General features: G+C 39.7%; 1 protein-coding gene across 5 annotated transcripts in view; it reads left to right on the forward strand.

Annotated features, from left to right (window-relative positions):
* KIF26B (kinesin family member 26B) overlaps positions 1 to 16,611 on the forward strand; it is a 301,650-nt gene that overhangs the window by 93,148 nt on the left and 191,891 nt on the right. For 4 of the 5 annotated variants that reach the window (XM_084512195.1, XM_084512198.1, XM_084512197.1 and 1 more), the window contains one exon: positions 3,109 to 3,642. In XM_084512195.1, the coding sequence (XP_084368321.1) occupies positions 3,109 to 3,642 (534 nt within the window). Of the gene's footprint in view, positions 1 to 2,793; positions 2,886 to 3,108; positions 3,643 to 16,611 lie in introns of those variants that run through there. The other variant, XM_084512196.1, reaches the window with a different exon arrangement.

A 16,611-nucleotide genomic window follows, 5' to 3' on the forward strand; every position in this document is an offset into this window, starting at 1 on the left:
TCCTTACAGACAAGTTCAGTTCAGTACTCTGTTTAGTTCAGTGCTTGCCTTGTGCATTTTTGCTGTGGTCCATGTTGTGACTGATCTCCTGAAGCTTTCAGACCTCTTACACGTCTTCATGTGTTTATTCTAGGAATAGGAGTTTATAGTAATGCTGTTTATACTAAAGATGGGTGAACCATTAGAGCAATAAGAGAAACCATCATGAACCTTTGCCCTGAACTCAAACCAAACTCTTATGTGACTTTTAAAGTTCTGTTTCAATTTCAGTGTCACTGTACTTTGTTCTGTCAGGCCTGGAAATGAGTGCCAAAATATAAATGGTATTTCCAGTGTCAACCTCAGATTTCACAAGCAAATCTGCTCTCATGACAGTGTGTATGGGGTTTCTGAGACCTCACAGGTTTTAGTAGTGAGCATAACCTTTCCAACTCCTGCTGCTCAGTGCAGCTAACACAAACCACATATTCATGGGGTTTGCCCGTCACTATTTCATACAGACCTATGGGACAAGATCCTGTTTATTGAACTAATAGGCATTCTGTAGGGAAATGTGTGCAGATGATTGCTTGCAGATGAAATAATGAAACTTACTGTCATGTAGCTGCATTGCCCTGTTATTCAAACAAGGGTGCTGTGACTGTCCAGCCTTGACCTTCTCCTAGATGTGTTGCAAGTCTGTCCACTAATTCTTCTGCGAAATTACGCTGTAGCTGCCCAGTGCAGAATAACAAAGTAAATGGGCTCTAGCATTTTTTGTTGCTGTTGAGAACAGACTATGACTAACGTTTCTGGAACCTGTGTTTCTCCAAATTTATTCGCTATCCTGTAGGATTTTGTTTCATATCCTAGACCTGGATCCAGTTTTGAGCTATCCACGGAGGGGAGTCTGATAGATAAGTAGGGCCAGTTGTAACAGTAATCAATTCAGGCGGTGTCTGTTTTATTCCTTTCTACTCCCGAGGAGGAACAGTATTCCTTCCTCTCTCTCTGTTTATTGTTGTATCAGAGAATGATCTGATGTTTGTTTTAACACTGAGATGAAGCTGAATTCACTGCTGTCCAGCACTCCTTAAAGCTGGTGTGCTACTTGAATATTTATATCATACTGACATTTGCTTACTTTAAGAGAAGGCTTTATTTCCTTGGAATATTTATCATAGTATCCAGGAATTTCCATGTTAAACTGCTGCTGGATCTGAATGCTGTGTATAAGTACCTGGGTTCGAGCCCAGTTGCCTAAGGGAAGTTAACTTTCAAAGAACAACCACCAGCTCTGTGGCATTAGCTAGCTGCAGGAAGAGCTGGCGAGGATTTTTCCTGGACTGACATTGAGCAGCCTGGAGAGAAGACTCACACCTCACTTCAGCTGTATGGATGGCTTTGTCTAGTGCATTAGGGGAACAGTAGAGTCCTCTCCCTGCGTACCTGGCATCATGGGTGGGGTGCCTGTATCTGATGTGATCTGTTGACCTAGTTGTGGTCTTGGATGGAAAATAGGATTTGACATCTTTTGCTTCCTGTTTTTTCCCCCTGATTTCCATCAGCCACTTTCCTGAAGGTTAAGGGGGGAGGGCTGATGCAGGATCCAGTTCCTGCCTCCCTGACACACTTTGATGCTCTGACCCCCTTTGTGCATGGAATAGAAATGACCAGTTTGAGGCTTGATCACATCTCAGCCTCCTGTTGTTTCCCATCAGCTTATATGGCTCTCTTGGGCTTCTGGGGCTAGAACTGCTCTTTTGCTGCTGTGCATAAAGAGGCACCATGATTTATGAATCAATTAATCACTGCATGCTGAGGAGCTGTTCACGGTAGTTAAACAGTGAAAATAAAATGCTTGAGTATATAATAAAGATGGATCATAATGAATGTGACCCTTTACCGATGAATTTTCTCCCTCCTTATACAATACCCGCTACTCATTTTTTCCCAGTGCAGCTAAACTATCAAGACATGAAATCTGTCCATCTTTGATGGCATGGGGCTGATCAAATTACTTGATAAGGGTGGTCTCTATTTTTGGATTTTTTTTATTTCTACTTTTCCAGTTTGATTTCATTTTCCTGCTGAAGCTGATAAAGTCTCAAAGAAAAAGAAGAAAAAATAGATTCTGATGCTACTGCATGTAAATCTTTTTAATAATTAGAACAAAATCCACCAATAAGTCCCCAAAACTTAAGGAGGGGAAGCCTGGCCTGTAAAAGTGCTAAAATATTGTGTGAAATTTCCATAACCAGTCACTTGAGTATAAAGCTCTTTTTCCTCACCTACCTTATCATATATGTATATATATACATATATGCACAGAATATATACATATTCTCCACCACTTCCAGCACTGCTAGTCTAGAACTCCTGTTTTTTGCATGTAAAGAGAGAACCTCAGATGAGTGCATTCGAAATGTTAGTTTCCATCACGTAGTTGTCATGGTTTGTTCTGCATAACAAACATCATTGCTCTGCATTTCTAAGACCACACAATACTGCATAATCACAACTTGCTGAAGCACTTGTTGTGCAGTTTGGGCCAGCATTGTAGTCAGATTGGGGTGGCTCCACAGAGAGCACCACTGCCATTGAAAACTCTACCTAAAAGGTAAAGATATGAGGTAGGCAGTTTTAAATCATACACGGTTTTGTCTCAAAAATACACTTTCCAAGGAGAAAATTGTTCGCTACAAATGATGAGTAGATAGCGAACCTTGCTATAAGCCCATTGATTTTAGGGGAGTTGCCCTTGATCTCACCTGTGTAACTAGAAGTAGATTTCATTCAAGTCAGAAATTAGGTGCAGTGGTGTGTGTGAAGCAGGTTAATTCATTCTCCCTGCCATGCATTCAAGCTTGCATTGGAATTATAACATTCATCATTTATCAGTAAAAGTAAAATATTTTTTTTCTTTCTTACATGATCCAGTTTCTCATTTTTGTTTAACTCTGCTGCTGGCATGTGTTGACTATATCTAATGGCTTTTGTTTGCATTCTAAGCTTATCTCCTAAATTGGCTTTTGAAATGCACAATCAGCAGTAATAATGTTTCACTGTGGTGACAGTGGTTAAATATTTCTCTCCTGTCCCCCTCTCCCTTCTCTCTTTGCTCTTTAGGACCCGTGTTTCTCTTCAGTGATTCATGACAAGCTCCAAGTTCCCAATACCATTCGGAAGGCATGGAACGAGAAGGACAACAGATGCGATGTTTGTGCCACACACCTGAACCAGCTGAAGCAAGAGGCCATTCAGATGGTGCTGACCTTAGAGCAGGCTGCCAACTCAGAACATTACGATGCCTCGCCAGGATCTCCCCCACCCCTCTCCAACATCCCCACGTTAGTGGGTTCCCGGCACATGGGCAGCTTGCAGCCCAGGGACTGGGCATACATGCCTGCTCCTTATGCTACGTCTAATTATACAGGCTTTGTCACCAACAAACACAGTGGAAAACCCAACAGTCTAGGAATTGTCAATGGGGTGGAGAAGAAAAATGGCTCTCCTGGACACCAAGCCAAGGTCAGCTTTCAAATGGCCACCAGCCCCAGCAATGGTAACGTTCTTAATTCTGTGGCTATCCAGGCTCATCAGTACCTTGACGGCACCTGGTCTTTGTCAAGAACAAATGGTGTTACTCTATACCCCTACCAAGTAAGTAATTTAAGATAATAAAATGCGTTCCTTTCTTTTTTCTTTCCCCCCTCCCCTGCCTTTTTTTTTCCCCTTCATCCAAGCTTGCAGGGGCATGCGGACACTGCTTGTTCCTGTTGGGGAGAAGTAGAGCCAATCACATAGTGAGGACCAGAAAAAAGGAGTGCTACAAATTCTCTTTTCCTTGGTAGGGAATTGAGTTGGGGGGAAGACACAGATCACAACCAGTGTTAATAAAAACACCTTTTATTAATGCAGCTGTTATTAATAATAGAACCAAGCTGTTGTTACTAGCTGATAATTAGCCACATTGTCCATTTATTCCTTCATACAGTTCACACAAACTCATTCACTCCCTCGTAATACTTGGTTAGAGCAACAACTGGGAGGTCAACCACATTTGTCTATTCACAAGTGGAAAACAGCACTGATGTACCAATAAATTTTGGCTGGGTATTTGTGAAGTTTCCAGAGGGTCTTTTGGTTCATTGGGGCGTATATGATCCTATAGTCCTTGTTGAGCAGCCACCAGCTGTGTTGATGTGCCCGAAGTTACAGGTTCCTATTGATGCTAGTGTGTGCTGGTGTCCTTCTGCACATTAAACTGATTCTTAGTGTTCTGATTTGTATTAATTCTCATGGATTCAGAAGGATCAGTAATCTCCAGAGTTGAGCTGTTTGGGGCTTATTTCCATATACTTTCAGTAGTTTTTTTCCTCCTTTTTGGAGGGCTGACTTTTGGTAACCGTACACACTCATAGGTAGCTGTAGAACCCATTCGCATTAACTTGTGCAGAAGGAGAAGGCAGGCTTTCGAAAGCACTTGCTTTTGCAGGTAGTGAGATTTTTAGAGTGCCCAAGCTCTTGCATATTGCAATACAAGCCTATTCTTTTTGAATTCTCCCATCTATCCCTATTGGCTTCCTTAGGCACATGAATCTTTGGAAGTTGGTCTTTCTACTAAGTTATGAACAGATTGCAAGATACATCCCTACATTAATATTTAACATTTTTTGGTATGAGTGACTGGTATTATAGCCAGAAAAAAAAAACAAACACACAACCCACAATGTTATTCATAAGCAGTAAGATATAGCCATGCACCAAAGAAGAGTTGGTAAAACTAGAAGTGAATTACAGTTATTTTATCTGGAAAATATGTGACTGTTTTGTTGTGGATCTATCCTCTAGTGAACCTGAGTCACATTTGGGCAGATCACTATGTGATGATAGTTTGATCTAAGACAAAAGCATTTGATGTAAGAAAAGAACTAAACAAAGAACGCATATTAAGAAAACTGAATTATTATTTGTATTAGGAAAATTGGTTCAGTCTCATTGCTTTCACAATTGTTTAACTCATCTTTTACGAAAATGTCTTTTGTTTACTTTTTAATAATGTTCATGGTTCCTAGGCAGTTCATTTTGTCTTAAAAATATTCACTAAGGAGAATCTATTACTCAAAACTTTCCAGTCTGATCCTGTTCAGCTGCAGTTACCATAAGGACTGCTGTTCCCTGCCATTTTCCTCTCCTTTTGCTAACCTGGAAATAGGAAAGGTAGTGACTGGAATCTGCTAACAGATTCAACACCTCCCTTCCTGCAAAACAAACAAACAAAAAACCACACACAAAAAAAACCTACCATCCTACAGATGCTGGTCCGTAATGAACTGTTTGTTGATAGTAAGTTTTATAGTCTCTTTACAACCTTCAAATGTTGAAATTCTCGCTTTACTTAGAGGGTCACAGTTAATTGTCCAGTCAGGGAATAACGATGATAGCTTTTGTCTTTAAGCACTTTAAAAGGATTTTAGTGTTTGGTTGTGTAGTATCTGTATCAGACTGGAAATTAATCAAGTAAGAAGAATAACTTTGATTAGTGATCTCTGCAACTTGAGATGAGATGCAAGCTTTGCTTCTTCTGCTTTAATGTACAGAAAACAATGTTGCTGTATATTTTTCAGAACATTCTCGATCTCTCTACCCCATATACATATAATTTTCATTATGTACTTACTGTTAGAGTTACAAAACCCTGCTGGGGAAGAGCATTCGGAAGATGAATCTGTTATCCCATCTTAATTAGAACTCTGATTTTCATGATTTTGGGGAAAAAAAAGAAACAGGCACTAGTTACTTACTTGCAAACGTCTATTAATTAATTTTTCTTTCCTTCCCTTAAGAATAGATTAAGAATAGAAGCCTCACTGTGTATTAGCTTAGAGGAATAGGAAAGAAGTAAAAGAATTCCTTGGGATGGAAACCTTGTACTTCACACAGAGTTATAGTACCCTTCTACATTATAACTTTGTCAGACTGATGTCAGACTGATGTCAGTCTCATCACTCTAGACTTAATGGCGCCTGTTTGTAGACCCCTCCCACTGTAAATTAGCTTTTGTTAGACACTCTTAGATAACTTGACAGCAATGGTAGAGTACCTTGAAGTGTGACTGTATTTTCTTACTGAAGTATCACCAAAAAAAAAAAAAAAAACCACCACATTATTCTGGAAGAGACACACCATAGCTCAGAATAGACTCATGGTAATTTTAGACACTAAAAAATATTCCTGCTATTGTAATTTCTAGGATATTGATGCCTTCTTAGGATCTTCCCCTCCAGACTGCCTTCAATAACACCTTGTTGTGGGGAATGAATTACAGCTTTTATTTGAGTTCTGCTGAAATAAACAAAAAGTGTTGTGATATTGTAGGGCTCAGCTGCTGCAATAGTGTAGGGCAAGTCTTAAATAACACCCTACTATTCAAACAGTTCTGCAGAAAAAGCAGTTGGTATCAGGAGTAAGTAAAACAAATGCAAATTTATATACTACCAAATTTAGTAATTTAGTATATGTCTACAGCCAGAAAAAATAGAAGTAATGATGTCTTTAACTGGAGTTGTATGTTAGACATAAAAGAACCTCTCTACTGATACAGACAGTTCAAATAAATTTCGTGGAGGCATTATGGGAACTCACCGATGGAACCTCCAAAGAGTAAGTCAGAGAATTATCTGCTAAGTAGTGCTTAGACAAAATTGTCCCTACCTGGAGATTAGGAGATGGAGTACGTGACCCCATCTGTCCTCACCATCCCTGTTTTATATCATTCTGTGTTTAGCCACTCTTTGAGTAGACAGAAACAAAGATCTGGTTCCAAAACCCTGTGATCTTCCCTAGGCTTGGCTCACAAATGAACAGCTGATGCTGTTTTCTGTAAGGAGATGAATCAAATTTTGCTGGTAAGCAGCCCTCTTGTGAGACAAGGAATCAGAGGCAGGGAAAGGGAACTGATTAATCTCAAAACGTATGGCCCATTAAGACCCTCCTATGAACACGGGAATGCTGAAATGCTTACTTGAAGAGGGTAATTGTGATCCCTTTCTGATGATTACATATTGGAGAATACCAGCTGAAATTCAGTAGAATTGAATAGAGTCTGAAAATTGTGCTCTTTCAGTCACCAGCAGGTAGCATTTTTATGCATGCCCTCGGGATCAGACTGTGTTTTAACACTTGTAAAGGCTTCTGTTGATCTCTCTATCACTCAAAGGAATTTCAGTCCTTGCTTGCTCAGAGAAAACCCTTGGAATTGGTCAGGTTTTTACTTGGGAAGGCCTGTAATTGTATGTGCAGCTGTTAATGTGAATTACAGGATATCACAGTGTCAGCACACCTATGTTACGTACCAGTTGTCACAAAATGCTTTTAAAGAACAAGAAATCGTTGAGCTATTGTAGGAGCTGCAAAGTCCAAATACCTTAATGAGATGACTGCTTCTACTAAGTTTATACAAAATGTGATACCAAATTAAATGCGTAATGTTTTTAGTACTTACTATCCAAAGCTGCTAAAATATCTGAAACAAAACCACCACATTAATGAGCATGAGATAGATTTGAGTCCGTAGTAGTTCAGGCTGATGTAGGGTTAGCTTTCAAAGGGAAATGAGTGGAAAATAGGCGACTGGATTAAGGTGGTTACAGTAAAACACTTTGGAGTAAAATTCACCACTATTAGGAGTAGTTGTTCCTAAATGATCAGCATAGTTCTCCTGTTTTAGTATGCCTCTAAACCAAAAGGATGGTATGAACTGCTGAACATAAAATGGTGGGCATTTCCTTGGTGCATGGACCACCTCTGGTTAACTTCCTGAATCTGCAAAAGAATCTTTTAGTGTATCTAAATTTTAAGTAGGTTGTTTAAAAACAAAACAAGATTAACACAGCATGGTTTGCAGATCCGAGTGACAGAAAGGTAAGAGAAAAAGCAGAGAACTGGGAAAGGCCAGTTCCTCCAGGAATAATGTGGGCTGTGAAAGGGAAGAATAGGGAGGAGAAAACCTGGCTGTTGATGTGGATAGGGTGAGTACCTCCTGCTTCAGACCTTGAGATTGTGAAGTTTGAATTAGGTGTAGAAAAGATGATACATGTAAGGATTTGAGTGATCATGATATTCAAGGAAAAAGTGTTCCTTTCTCTGCTGCACTTAAAAAGACCCTTTTGACCAAAAGTTTGGAAAATGAGATCTTAAACTGCAGAGCATTACTTGGCCCTGGGCATAATGATCTCAAGCCTATTCAGAGAGTTATCAAAGGCTTTGTGTACAATTGATGAAAGCCTACAGTATGTGCTTTCTGTTTCCTCTTTATGTATAATACATGTTTAGAAGAACACTGTTCTCTGAGAAAGAACCAGCTTGTTCTGGAGTTTTGCAGTGATGAATGATTTGTTTGGAGTTTACTTAGGTCACGGCTGTCTCATAACACATCAGTTCTTTCAGGCACAGCCTTTTAGAAAGAAACTGGTAGTGATTAGAGTTGGGCACAAGATGGAGAGTTCAGATACAGAGCCAAAGCCTGTGTGTGGGGTATCCTCATCCAGGATTTTGATTCCAACCTTATTTTCTAAGTGTCTACTGTCTAATTTATTTCTCTTCCACTTGCTTCTGCTGTCACTTCTTAAAGTGTTCAGCAGGATAAAGCTAAAATGTTAATGATTGCTACAGCAGTGCCAGGATAATTTAAGTAGCTTTTGAAGCATATGATGCAAGGTACAGAAATCATGTTACTTGCTCCATCTGTAGATTAACAGGCGTTTTCTATATTTATTCCATACTTCTTAGAGCCAGACCTATTTTGTCAAAGCATTTTAGCAATAAATGAAAAGGAAATTTGTGTACTGGCCCTTCTAGTACCATGTTCTTATGTGACCACACTCAATTCCATACAAGATCTGTAATGCAGGAGGTATTTTGCCCATGTGCAGTTAGGTTTTGGCCCAGAATATTTTGGATGGCTTGCATTCAGTCATGAAATGCATGAGATCTTCATTTGAGTATGGTGGCTTCCAGAACAACATAGAAAACTTTGTTCTTGTTACTACAACCTCATAAGTGATGATGTTGAACAAATGCATGCAAACTCTTGCGCTGATTTTTTTTTTTTTTTAATTCTTTGACCAAAGTAACTCATAGTGAGACTGTAGACTGAAAGTGCAGGAATTTTATTTCCAAAGTTTGTTTGACTGGACCAAAGAGCAGGTTGTCAAACAAATTCACTGGCACTAAAATTAATATCCCCACTTAATTATCTCTGTTGCCCTTGTTCCTCATGCATTAGTTGTTATCTCTGAAGTAGCTTTCCTCTAAAAGCCTTTTTAAACCACATTACTAGTAATTAGATATGACCCTACTGAAGTCACTGTATGTCATGAGCTGACGTTTTGCCATGATTGTTTGATCATTCAGTTTGTATATTACAGGAGTTGGCTATTTGTATTTTATTCCTCCTGTCTACCTCCTCAACTAACAGCCCAGCTGTATATGGATTTTCTAAAACCATCAAGAGGGAAAACTGAAGTCTGTGCTAACTAAAGCAGGAGGTTCTTTTTTTTTTTTTTTTTTTGCATTACCTTGGTGTGATTTGATCTCTTACGGCATTTTTATGCATGGCTTAATGACCTTAAAATCATTACTTTCCCCCTTCATGATACCAGGGTGACCAAGGGAAGAAGGAGGTAAAGGGTATCCCATGGACTGAAAAGAGCTAAGTAGGCTTATCCTATGAGTATGAAAACCCCATGACTCAGCTGTGATGTGAGGAAGAAATCTGTGGACTATTACAGGAGTGAGTTAATCCTGTAAATTAGTGAAAGCCAGAAGATCACAATTAGTGAGGATTTGTAGCCTTGCTTTCCTCCCCTGCTCTGTTGCTTAAGAATTTTGTCCAAGTGTGAGACTAGTTTCTTTTCTGAAATAATAGCTGTGCTAATTGCTTGCATCATTGAACAAAAGAATAAATTGAGAGATGGCTGAACAGTGAGGAAAAACAATGCGGAGATGAGATGGAGAGAGGGAGATGACAAATTAATGCATTGAAATAAAGTTCTCCCTTTGTCTCCCACACTGTAAATAAGGTAGCACAGAATCAGAGTAAAATGGTCAGCTTGTCCTTTATTTCATAGTTCATGAACACAGGAATTCAAAAGTTAAGACAGCCAATTTGGAAGTGAGAAAAGGAAATATGCTTTTTATGCAATATACAGTTCTGTGGAACCTATTACCATGGAAATAGCGCTGAGGCCAAAAGCTTAAGAAAATTCATAAAAAGGTTGTATGTTTATGTGAGCAGTTAAAAACAAACAAAAGAAACCACCACCAAAACCTTTCTGCTGTTAGGATAATAAAGTTAAGGATAAATTTCCATATGGCATAAGACAATTGGTATCATATTCTATGGAGAAAGCTTCCTTTGAATACATCTAATACATTGCTAAGGACTAGAATTCCTGAAACCAGCAGGGAAGCTTTCCAGCACAGGAGTAACTGGGCTGACTGGGAGTTGGGTTCTGATGTACTTAGTCATCTCTTAGACTCTTTGTCCCTCTGTTCTGAAAGTGGCCCTTGAGTAGCAGCTGGAGAGAGAGCCTAGATTAGAGCCTGAACCTGGTGAAAGATAAACACCAGATGACAACAGATGACTGGTGCTGCGTTTTGGATGGAGGCCTGTAATAAACAGATTAGTGAAGAGTGCTTTTCCAACAGTTCCAGCAACATTGCCAGAGCTCAATGTAGTTGTTGTATGTTTCAGAATTCTTTGTCTATTTTTATATTTATTTTTATTTCTTACTACAGTGTGTGAAGATTCAGGGCTTCTAAAAAATAAAAAAGCAAAACAAACAAACAAAAAAACACCATTGGGTTGAATCATTCCTATAAGCAATGTGCTGGTCTTTAAAGCTGCATAAAGATTCAGTCCCATCGCTGACATTCCTCCTATATCTTGCTATTGTTCTACATCCTTTGCAAGAAGAGACAAAATAGAGATGTTTGTACAAAGGTAACTCATCCTGATTGAGATGTGGAAGGATGGAGTGATGGCAAAATAATTAGAAAGCAAATTTCTAGTAGTTTTCCTTTAGATTTCTAACTGGTACTACTCAAAGAAGACGCAAATCAATGTATTGTTCACTTGACAGAGACATTAGTTTTACATCGTAAGTGAGACATTAAGATTATACTTAGTAATGTCATAGTAAATACATTATGTCGTTCCTTTTATTTTGCTTAGGAAAAGCGTTAGGCTTTAAAATGTGAAGAATTGCATTACTGTGCAAAATAAAAATAAACTGACAAGGCTTTTTTTCTTTGATACTATGATGTGCTTTTGGGAAGTAAGGAACAAATAGCTAGAGGCTGATGCAACTCTGAAAAGTGATTCCACATAGCTATCATGTAAAACCGTTGTTTTTCTCTAAAGAGTTTCTGAAATAGCACCAGAAATAGAACATCAGACTCTCTGATGGAACAGTTCTCTCTTTAATTCAGTGAATTTGAGTTAAAGTGGTTGGATTTTCCCCTGTCATGAAATAGCTGAGTTCAAAATTTTTGGTGCAATGACAAAAAAGGTCATCAGAGTTGCAACCATGGGCTTCAAGAGAGCAAACTTTAAGCTACTTAGGGAGCTAGTTAGCAGTTTCTGCTGAGAATCTGCTTGAGAAGGTTTAGGGCTCCATGATAGCTGGTCATTTTTTAAGAACCACCTTTTAAAAGCACAGGACGAGGCAATCCCATTGTGCCACTGTCCTGGTTTCAGTTAGGATAGTTAATTTTCTTCTGCTGGCTGGTATGGTGCTGCATTGTGGATTTAGGATGGGAATAACGTTGATAACACACTGATGTTCCAGTTGTTGCCGAGCAGTGCTTACACTGTCATAGTAATTTCATACAATGGTATGGTAAGGCCACCCACTTAGTGGATGAAGGGATGGTGGTAGATGTGATCTTTCTGTATTTTCTTAAGGCCTTTGATACTGTTCCTCATAGAATCTTTCTGGGAAAGTTGTCAAACTGTGAGCTGAACAGGTGCATGCTACACCGGGTAATGAACTAGCCTGATGGCAGAGCTCAAAGGGTCAGAATAAATGGAGCTGCATCTGGCTGGTGGTCAGTCACTGGTGGGGTTCCCCAGGGCTCACTGCCAGAGCCAGCCCTGTTCAACATTGTTATCAGTGACCTGGATGCTGGAGGGAAGTGCATCCTCAGCAGGTTCGCTGATACTAAACTGGAAGGTGTTGTTAACTGTCTGGAGTGATGAGAGGCCTTGCAGAGAGATCTGGATATGTTGGAGCCTTGGGCAGTCGCCTATGGCATGCAATTCAACAAGGGTAAGTGCAGGGATCTGCACCTGGGATGGAGTAGTGCCAGACACAGGTACAGACAGGGAGGCGAGTAGCAGTAGAGCATCCCTGCAGAAAGGGATCTGGTGCTGGTCACAGCAGGCTCAATGTGAGCCAGCAGTGTGCCCTGGTAGCCAAGAGAGCAAACTGCATTTTGGGATGCATTATACACAGCATAACCAAATGAGGTGAAAAGAGGTGATTCTCCTGCTATATTTAGCATTGGTGCGGCCTCACCAGCAATATTGTGCACAGTTCTGGGCTCCACGATATAAAAAGGATGTTAAGGTACTTGAAAGTGTCCAGAGGAGGGCAAAAAGCTGTCAAAAGGGTGGGGAGGCTGAGTTCACTGGGTTGTCCAGTCTGGACAGAAGGAGGCCGAGGGGTGGCATCGCTGCTCCCTGCAGCTCCCTGAGGAAAGGAGGCACAGAGGAAGGTGCTGGGCTTTGCTCCCTGGTCACCGATGGCATGATGTGTGGGATCGGCACAGAGCTGAGCCAAGGGAGGTTCAGACTGGGCTTTAGGAAACATTTCTGTACCGAGGGTGGTCAAACACTGCAACAGGCTTCATAGAGAGGTGGTTGATGGCCCATGCCTGTCAGTGTTCAGGAGGCGTCTGAACAACGCCCTCAATAATATGCTTTAACTTATGGTTAGCCCTGAAATGGTCAGGCAGTCAGGCTAGGTGATCTTGAAGGTCCCATGCAACTCAACTATTTTATTCCAGACCACTGCAAATGTGAGAGATGTGTGTTGTCATATAAAATACATTTGGGACCAAACTCTTCTCTCTCACTCCGGGATAATTGGCTTGCAGTTGACATGGCTGCGTCGGAGTAGTAGAGCTAAGAAATCTGTTGGAGTTGCTCCTCTTGACAAATGAAAGCATAAGGCTGATTATCCAGCAACTTTTGAACTTTGATTGTGCCTAGCTGTCTTCTGTGGAGGGTAAGGAAGATTACATCTGCATGGTGTGAGGAAAAAGCCACTCCCAGCTAATGAAACCATCTTTTTTTAAACCCACAATCTTTTCTGAAGAGAAATGAAAGTGCTCTTCACCTTTCACACCCACCTAACCTTTCTGTAGCTGAACTTAGAATTGCTCCAAAGGTTGAAGGGAAAGGGAGGGTAATGAGCCCTCATCTTCCAAGAGGTTGGTCTGTGCTCATTGTGCTTTATGTCACTAGGAAGTCTCAGCAGGAGCATCTGTAGCTCTGCCTTGCTTGGGAGCACGGCAGTTGTCATCACTTGTATCATTAAAGTATCAGAGGACTTTGGTTTAATAAGTCAAAAAAAAGTCTGACTGGTAGATGCAAACGTCCCATGACTATACTGCAACCAGTGCAAGGCATTAGTTGTGTAGGTTGGAGCGCAAGTGAGGCGTTTGTGTTGTGACAGCTCTTTGGATCGAGTACATGCATATGTCATAGGTGTGCTTTGCTTCAAATAGTTTGAGTCTTAAAATCTCTGATAGTGGCATGTACTTGTGTTTATTAAATAGCTGTTGAAGTGTATGCACAGGCTTTTGGCTAATGGGAAAGACAAAAAGAACTAAAGGTTAGAACTATCCTTGATGATGTCACTTCTGCTTCTCTAGTGTCATTGTGGCTGCATTGATCTACAGCGAGTATGGTTCAGAGTCTCACTGCTTAATTGCAATGCATTCTTGTGATGTGAATTCTGCAATTCCTTTATACCTTTTACTGCATTATTACTTTTCAAGAAAGTCAATGCTATTAAAAAAAAAAAAGTGTTTAGGCTGAGTTTTGAAAAATACTTCATTTTGAATGCATGTAGAGTGATATTTTCTTCCCTGTAAGAAAGATATAGCTAATAAATAAATATAAGCCAGTTTGAGACTAAGATTTTTTTGTCACTAATTTATTTCCTCAAGTGTCAGAGGAAGGAAGAATTCCCAGTAAACGTTTTATTTTCATCATATAATTGCTGTTTCCTTTTCTGGCCTCAGATACTTTAGGTTAGATCAGAACGTACAGTGGCCTGTAGCCATGCTAAATTTCGAAGGGCTATTGAAGATGATGCTCTCATTGCATCAGAGGGCAATATAATGCCATTAAAAGTTCAAGAAGAGACTGTTAGTTACTATGACTTTTGCAGGAGGATGTATTCAGCTCTTCCATCTTTTCAGGAGTTTATAAAGATGTAACCAGTGTCAAGAAGGAAAATTGTGAGGCTTTATTTTTCCTTTAAGGCCACTGGAGGTAGGCAGTGTTGCTTGTTGGAAACCCCAAACCATGAGTGCAATCACCTCTGTTTTATTCTTGTATATTTTCTCAATTGCAGTGCAATATAGAAGATGGAAAATTAATTCAAGTATTATTAAAGAAATTGTACAGAACACATCAGAAGAAAATCTATAGTAGTGAGATAAAAAATTCTTAATTGATCAGTTTCTCTCATCCGTGAAGGCTTTGTGCAAAGTTCAGTGGCAATGTGCAGGAGGTAAAAAAAAAAAAAAAAAGGATGCAACATGATTCTCAATTGTACCATGAAGGTATATCATGGTGGTGATCACAGACAGGACTGACAAGGCAAGTGTGCTCAAAAAGCTTTGTCTGTATTTGGATCAGCTTCTAGGAAATGCACCGTGAAGAGCCTTGCAATGTTAGGCAGGTTGAACTGATGCTTGTTTTGCAAGCGTGTGGAAGATTTCTTTTTTTGTTTTGTTTTGTTTTGTTTTGTTTTTGTTTTTTTGTTTTGATGAAAACCAGACATATCATCATTTGTCCTGATCCAGCAAGTAGTGTAACCAGCTACTGTTCATGTGACTTATGAGAACAGCACAGGTAAGGGTTCTTGACCACCAGGACTTCTTGACGAATCATAAGAGTATCAGAGTGTCCTAAAGCTTTTTCTTTTTTCCTTTTAATTTATTTTTATTTTTTAAATGAGGGCTTTGGAGGAAAAAAAAAAAATCAGTTCTTATATTACCAGCTTTGTGATTCTCTGCCCTATTCAGCCATCACAAAGGTGTTTATCTGTGTAATCCTGAATTCCTGGAAGTGCCATTTAGCCAGAATTTAGCAGTTGAAGCTGATTATCTCCTGTTGTCCTCTACTTCAGCCTCTGCAAAGATCTCTTTAAACATTACCAGAGATCATCTCATCAAGATTTATTCCTACTTACACAAACGGAGGTAAAATGTGGACACTTGATGATAGCAGCAAGAGCAGGATTCTTGGAAAGGAACTTGAGAGAGGGGTTATGCAGGTTATGAGATATTACAGGCTCAGTGATGTGGGTTTCTTTGTTTCCTCTTCCATTCACTGCTCAGTGATTTTAATCAGATATGAACATTTTCCTCCTCTTCCTGCCTCCTCAATCCTTTGCCTCTGAAACGGGAACAGTCGGCAGTGCAAGGAGGCTCTAGACATTTTGTGGTATCTATGATATTCATCTTTGATGAAGATAAATAGTGTAGCACCTTATTTCTCATATTTGCTCCAGTATAGGTGGCTTAAAGCATGGCAGTGGAGGCTTATTATGGCTTGGTTTCCATTTGTGTAAGAGAGGAGGAGGGTACCTATTAGTTGCTTAACAGGAATACTGTAAAATAACTGATTGCTCTTAGGTTCCCATTTTATCTGCTAGACATTTTTATATCATCTGTGAGGGGAAAAATTTTTTGTGTAATGCCTGTAAGCTATTGCTGCTAGTATTGTGCCTGATTTTATTGCATTTAAGTAGAAATGCCTCTTTGTAGTTTCTTGGAGAATCCACAGGTGGTACCATAGAAAGGCAGTCAATAGCCACAGCTCCACTAGAGCAAGGTTTGTGCTTATGTAGGTAGAGAATTTGCTCCCTAGACATTTTAAATGTTGCACTGACTTGGAATGGGGGAAAAAATAAATTCTACTCGGGGAATACTAAAATAAATCTGACTGAAAGGTCTGGAGCAGTAACTGTATAACATTTTGCAGACTTGAAAGTCCATTCCTGTAAAAGGACTCAAAATACTTTGTACATCAAAACTAAACTTTGGCAATAGATTTGAATGAAACAAAGTTTATTATCCCATGCTTTATATGTTACAAATCCCATTTACAGGAAAGTGAAGGGTGTGCCTGAGATGAGTGCCATGAGTTTATGAAATGTTGAGAAAATAACCTTTTCTTCTGTTATTCATGCTCTGGACAATAAGGGTCACCTTGTGATTTTATTTGTGGAAGTTAAATTTGTGGCTTCCTGGGAGAATCAGTATCAGAGTGGATTATAAGCTGGAGAAATTCTAAGGGTTCACAACAACTTGGAAAATCTTCAGAAG

Source organism: Aythya ferina, assembly GCF_964211825.1.
Source record: "Aythya ferina genome assembly, chromosome: 3".
In the NCBI taxonomy this organism is placed as follows: Eukaryota; Metazoa; Chordata; class Aves; order Anseriformes; family Anatidae; genus Aythya; species Aythya ferina.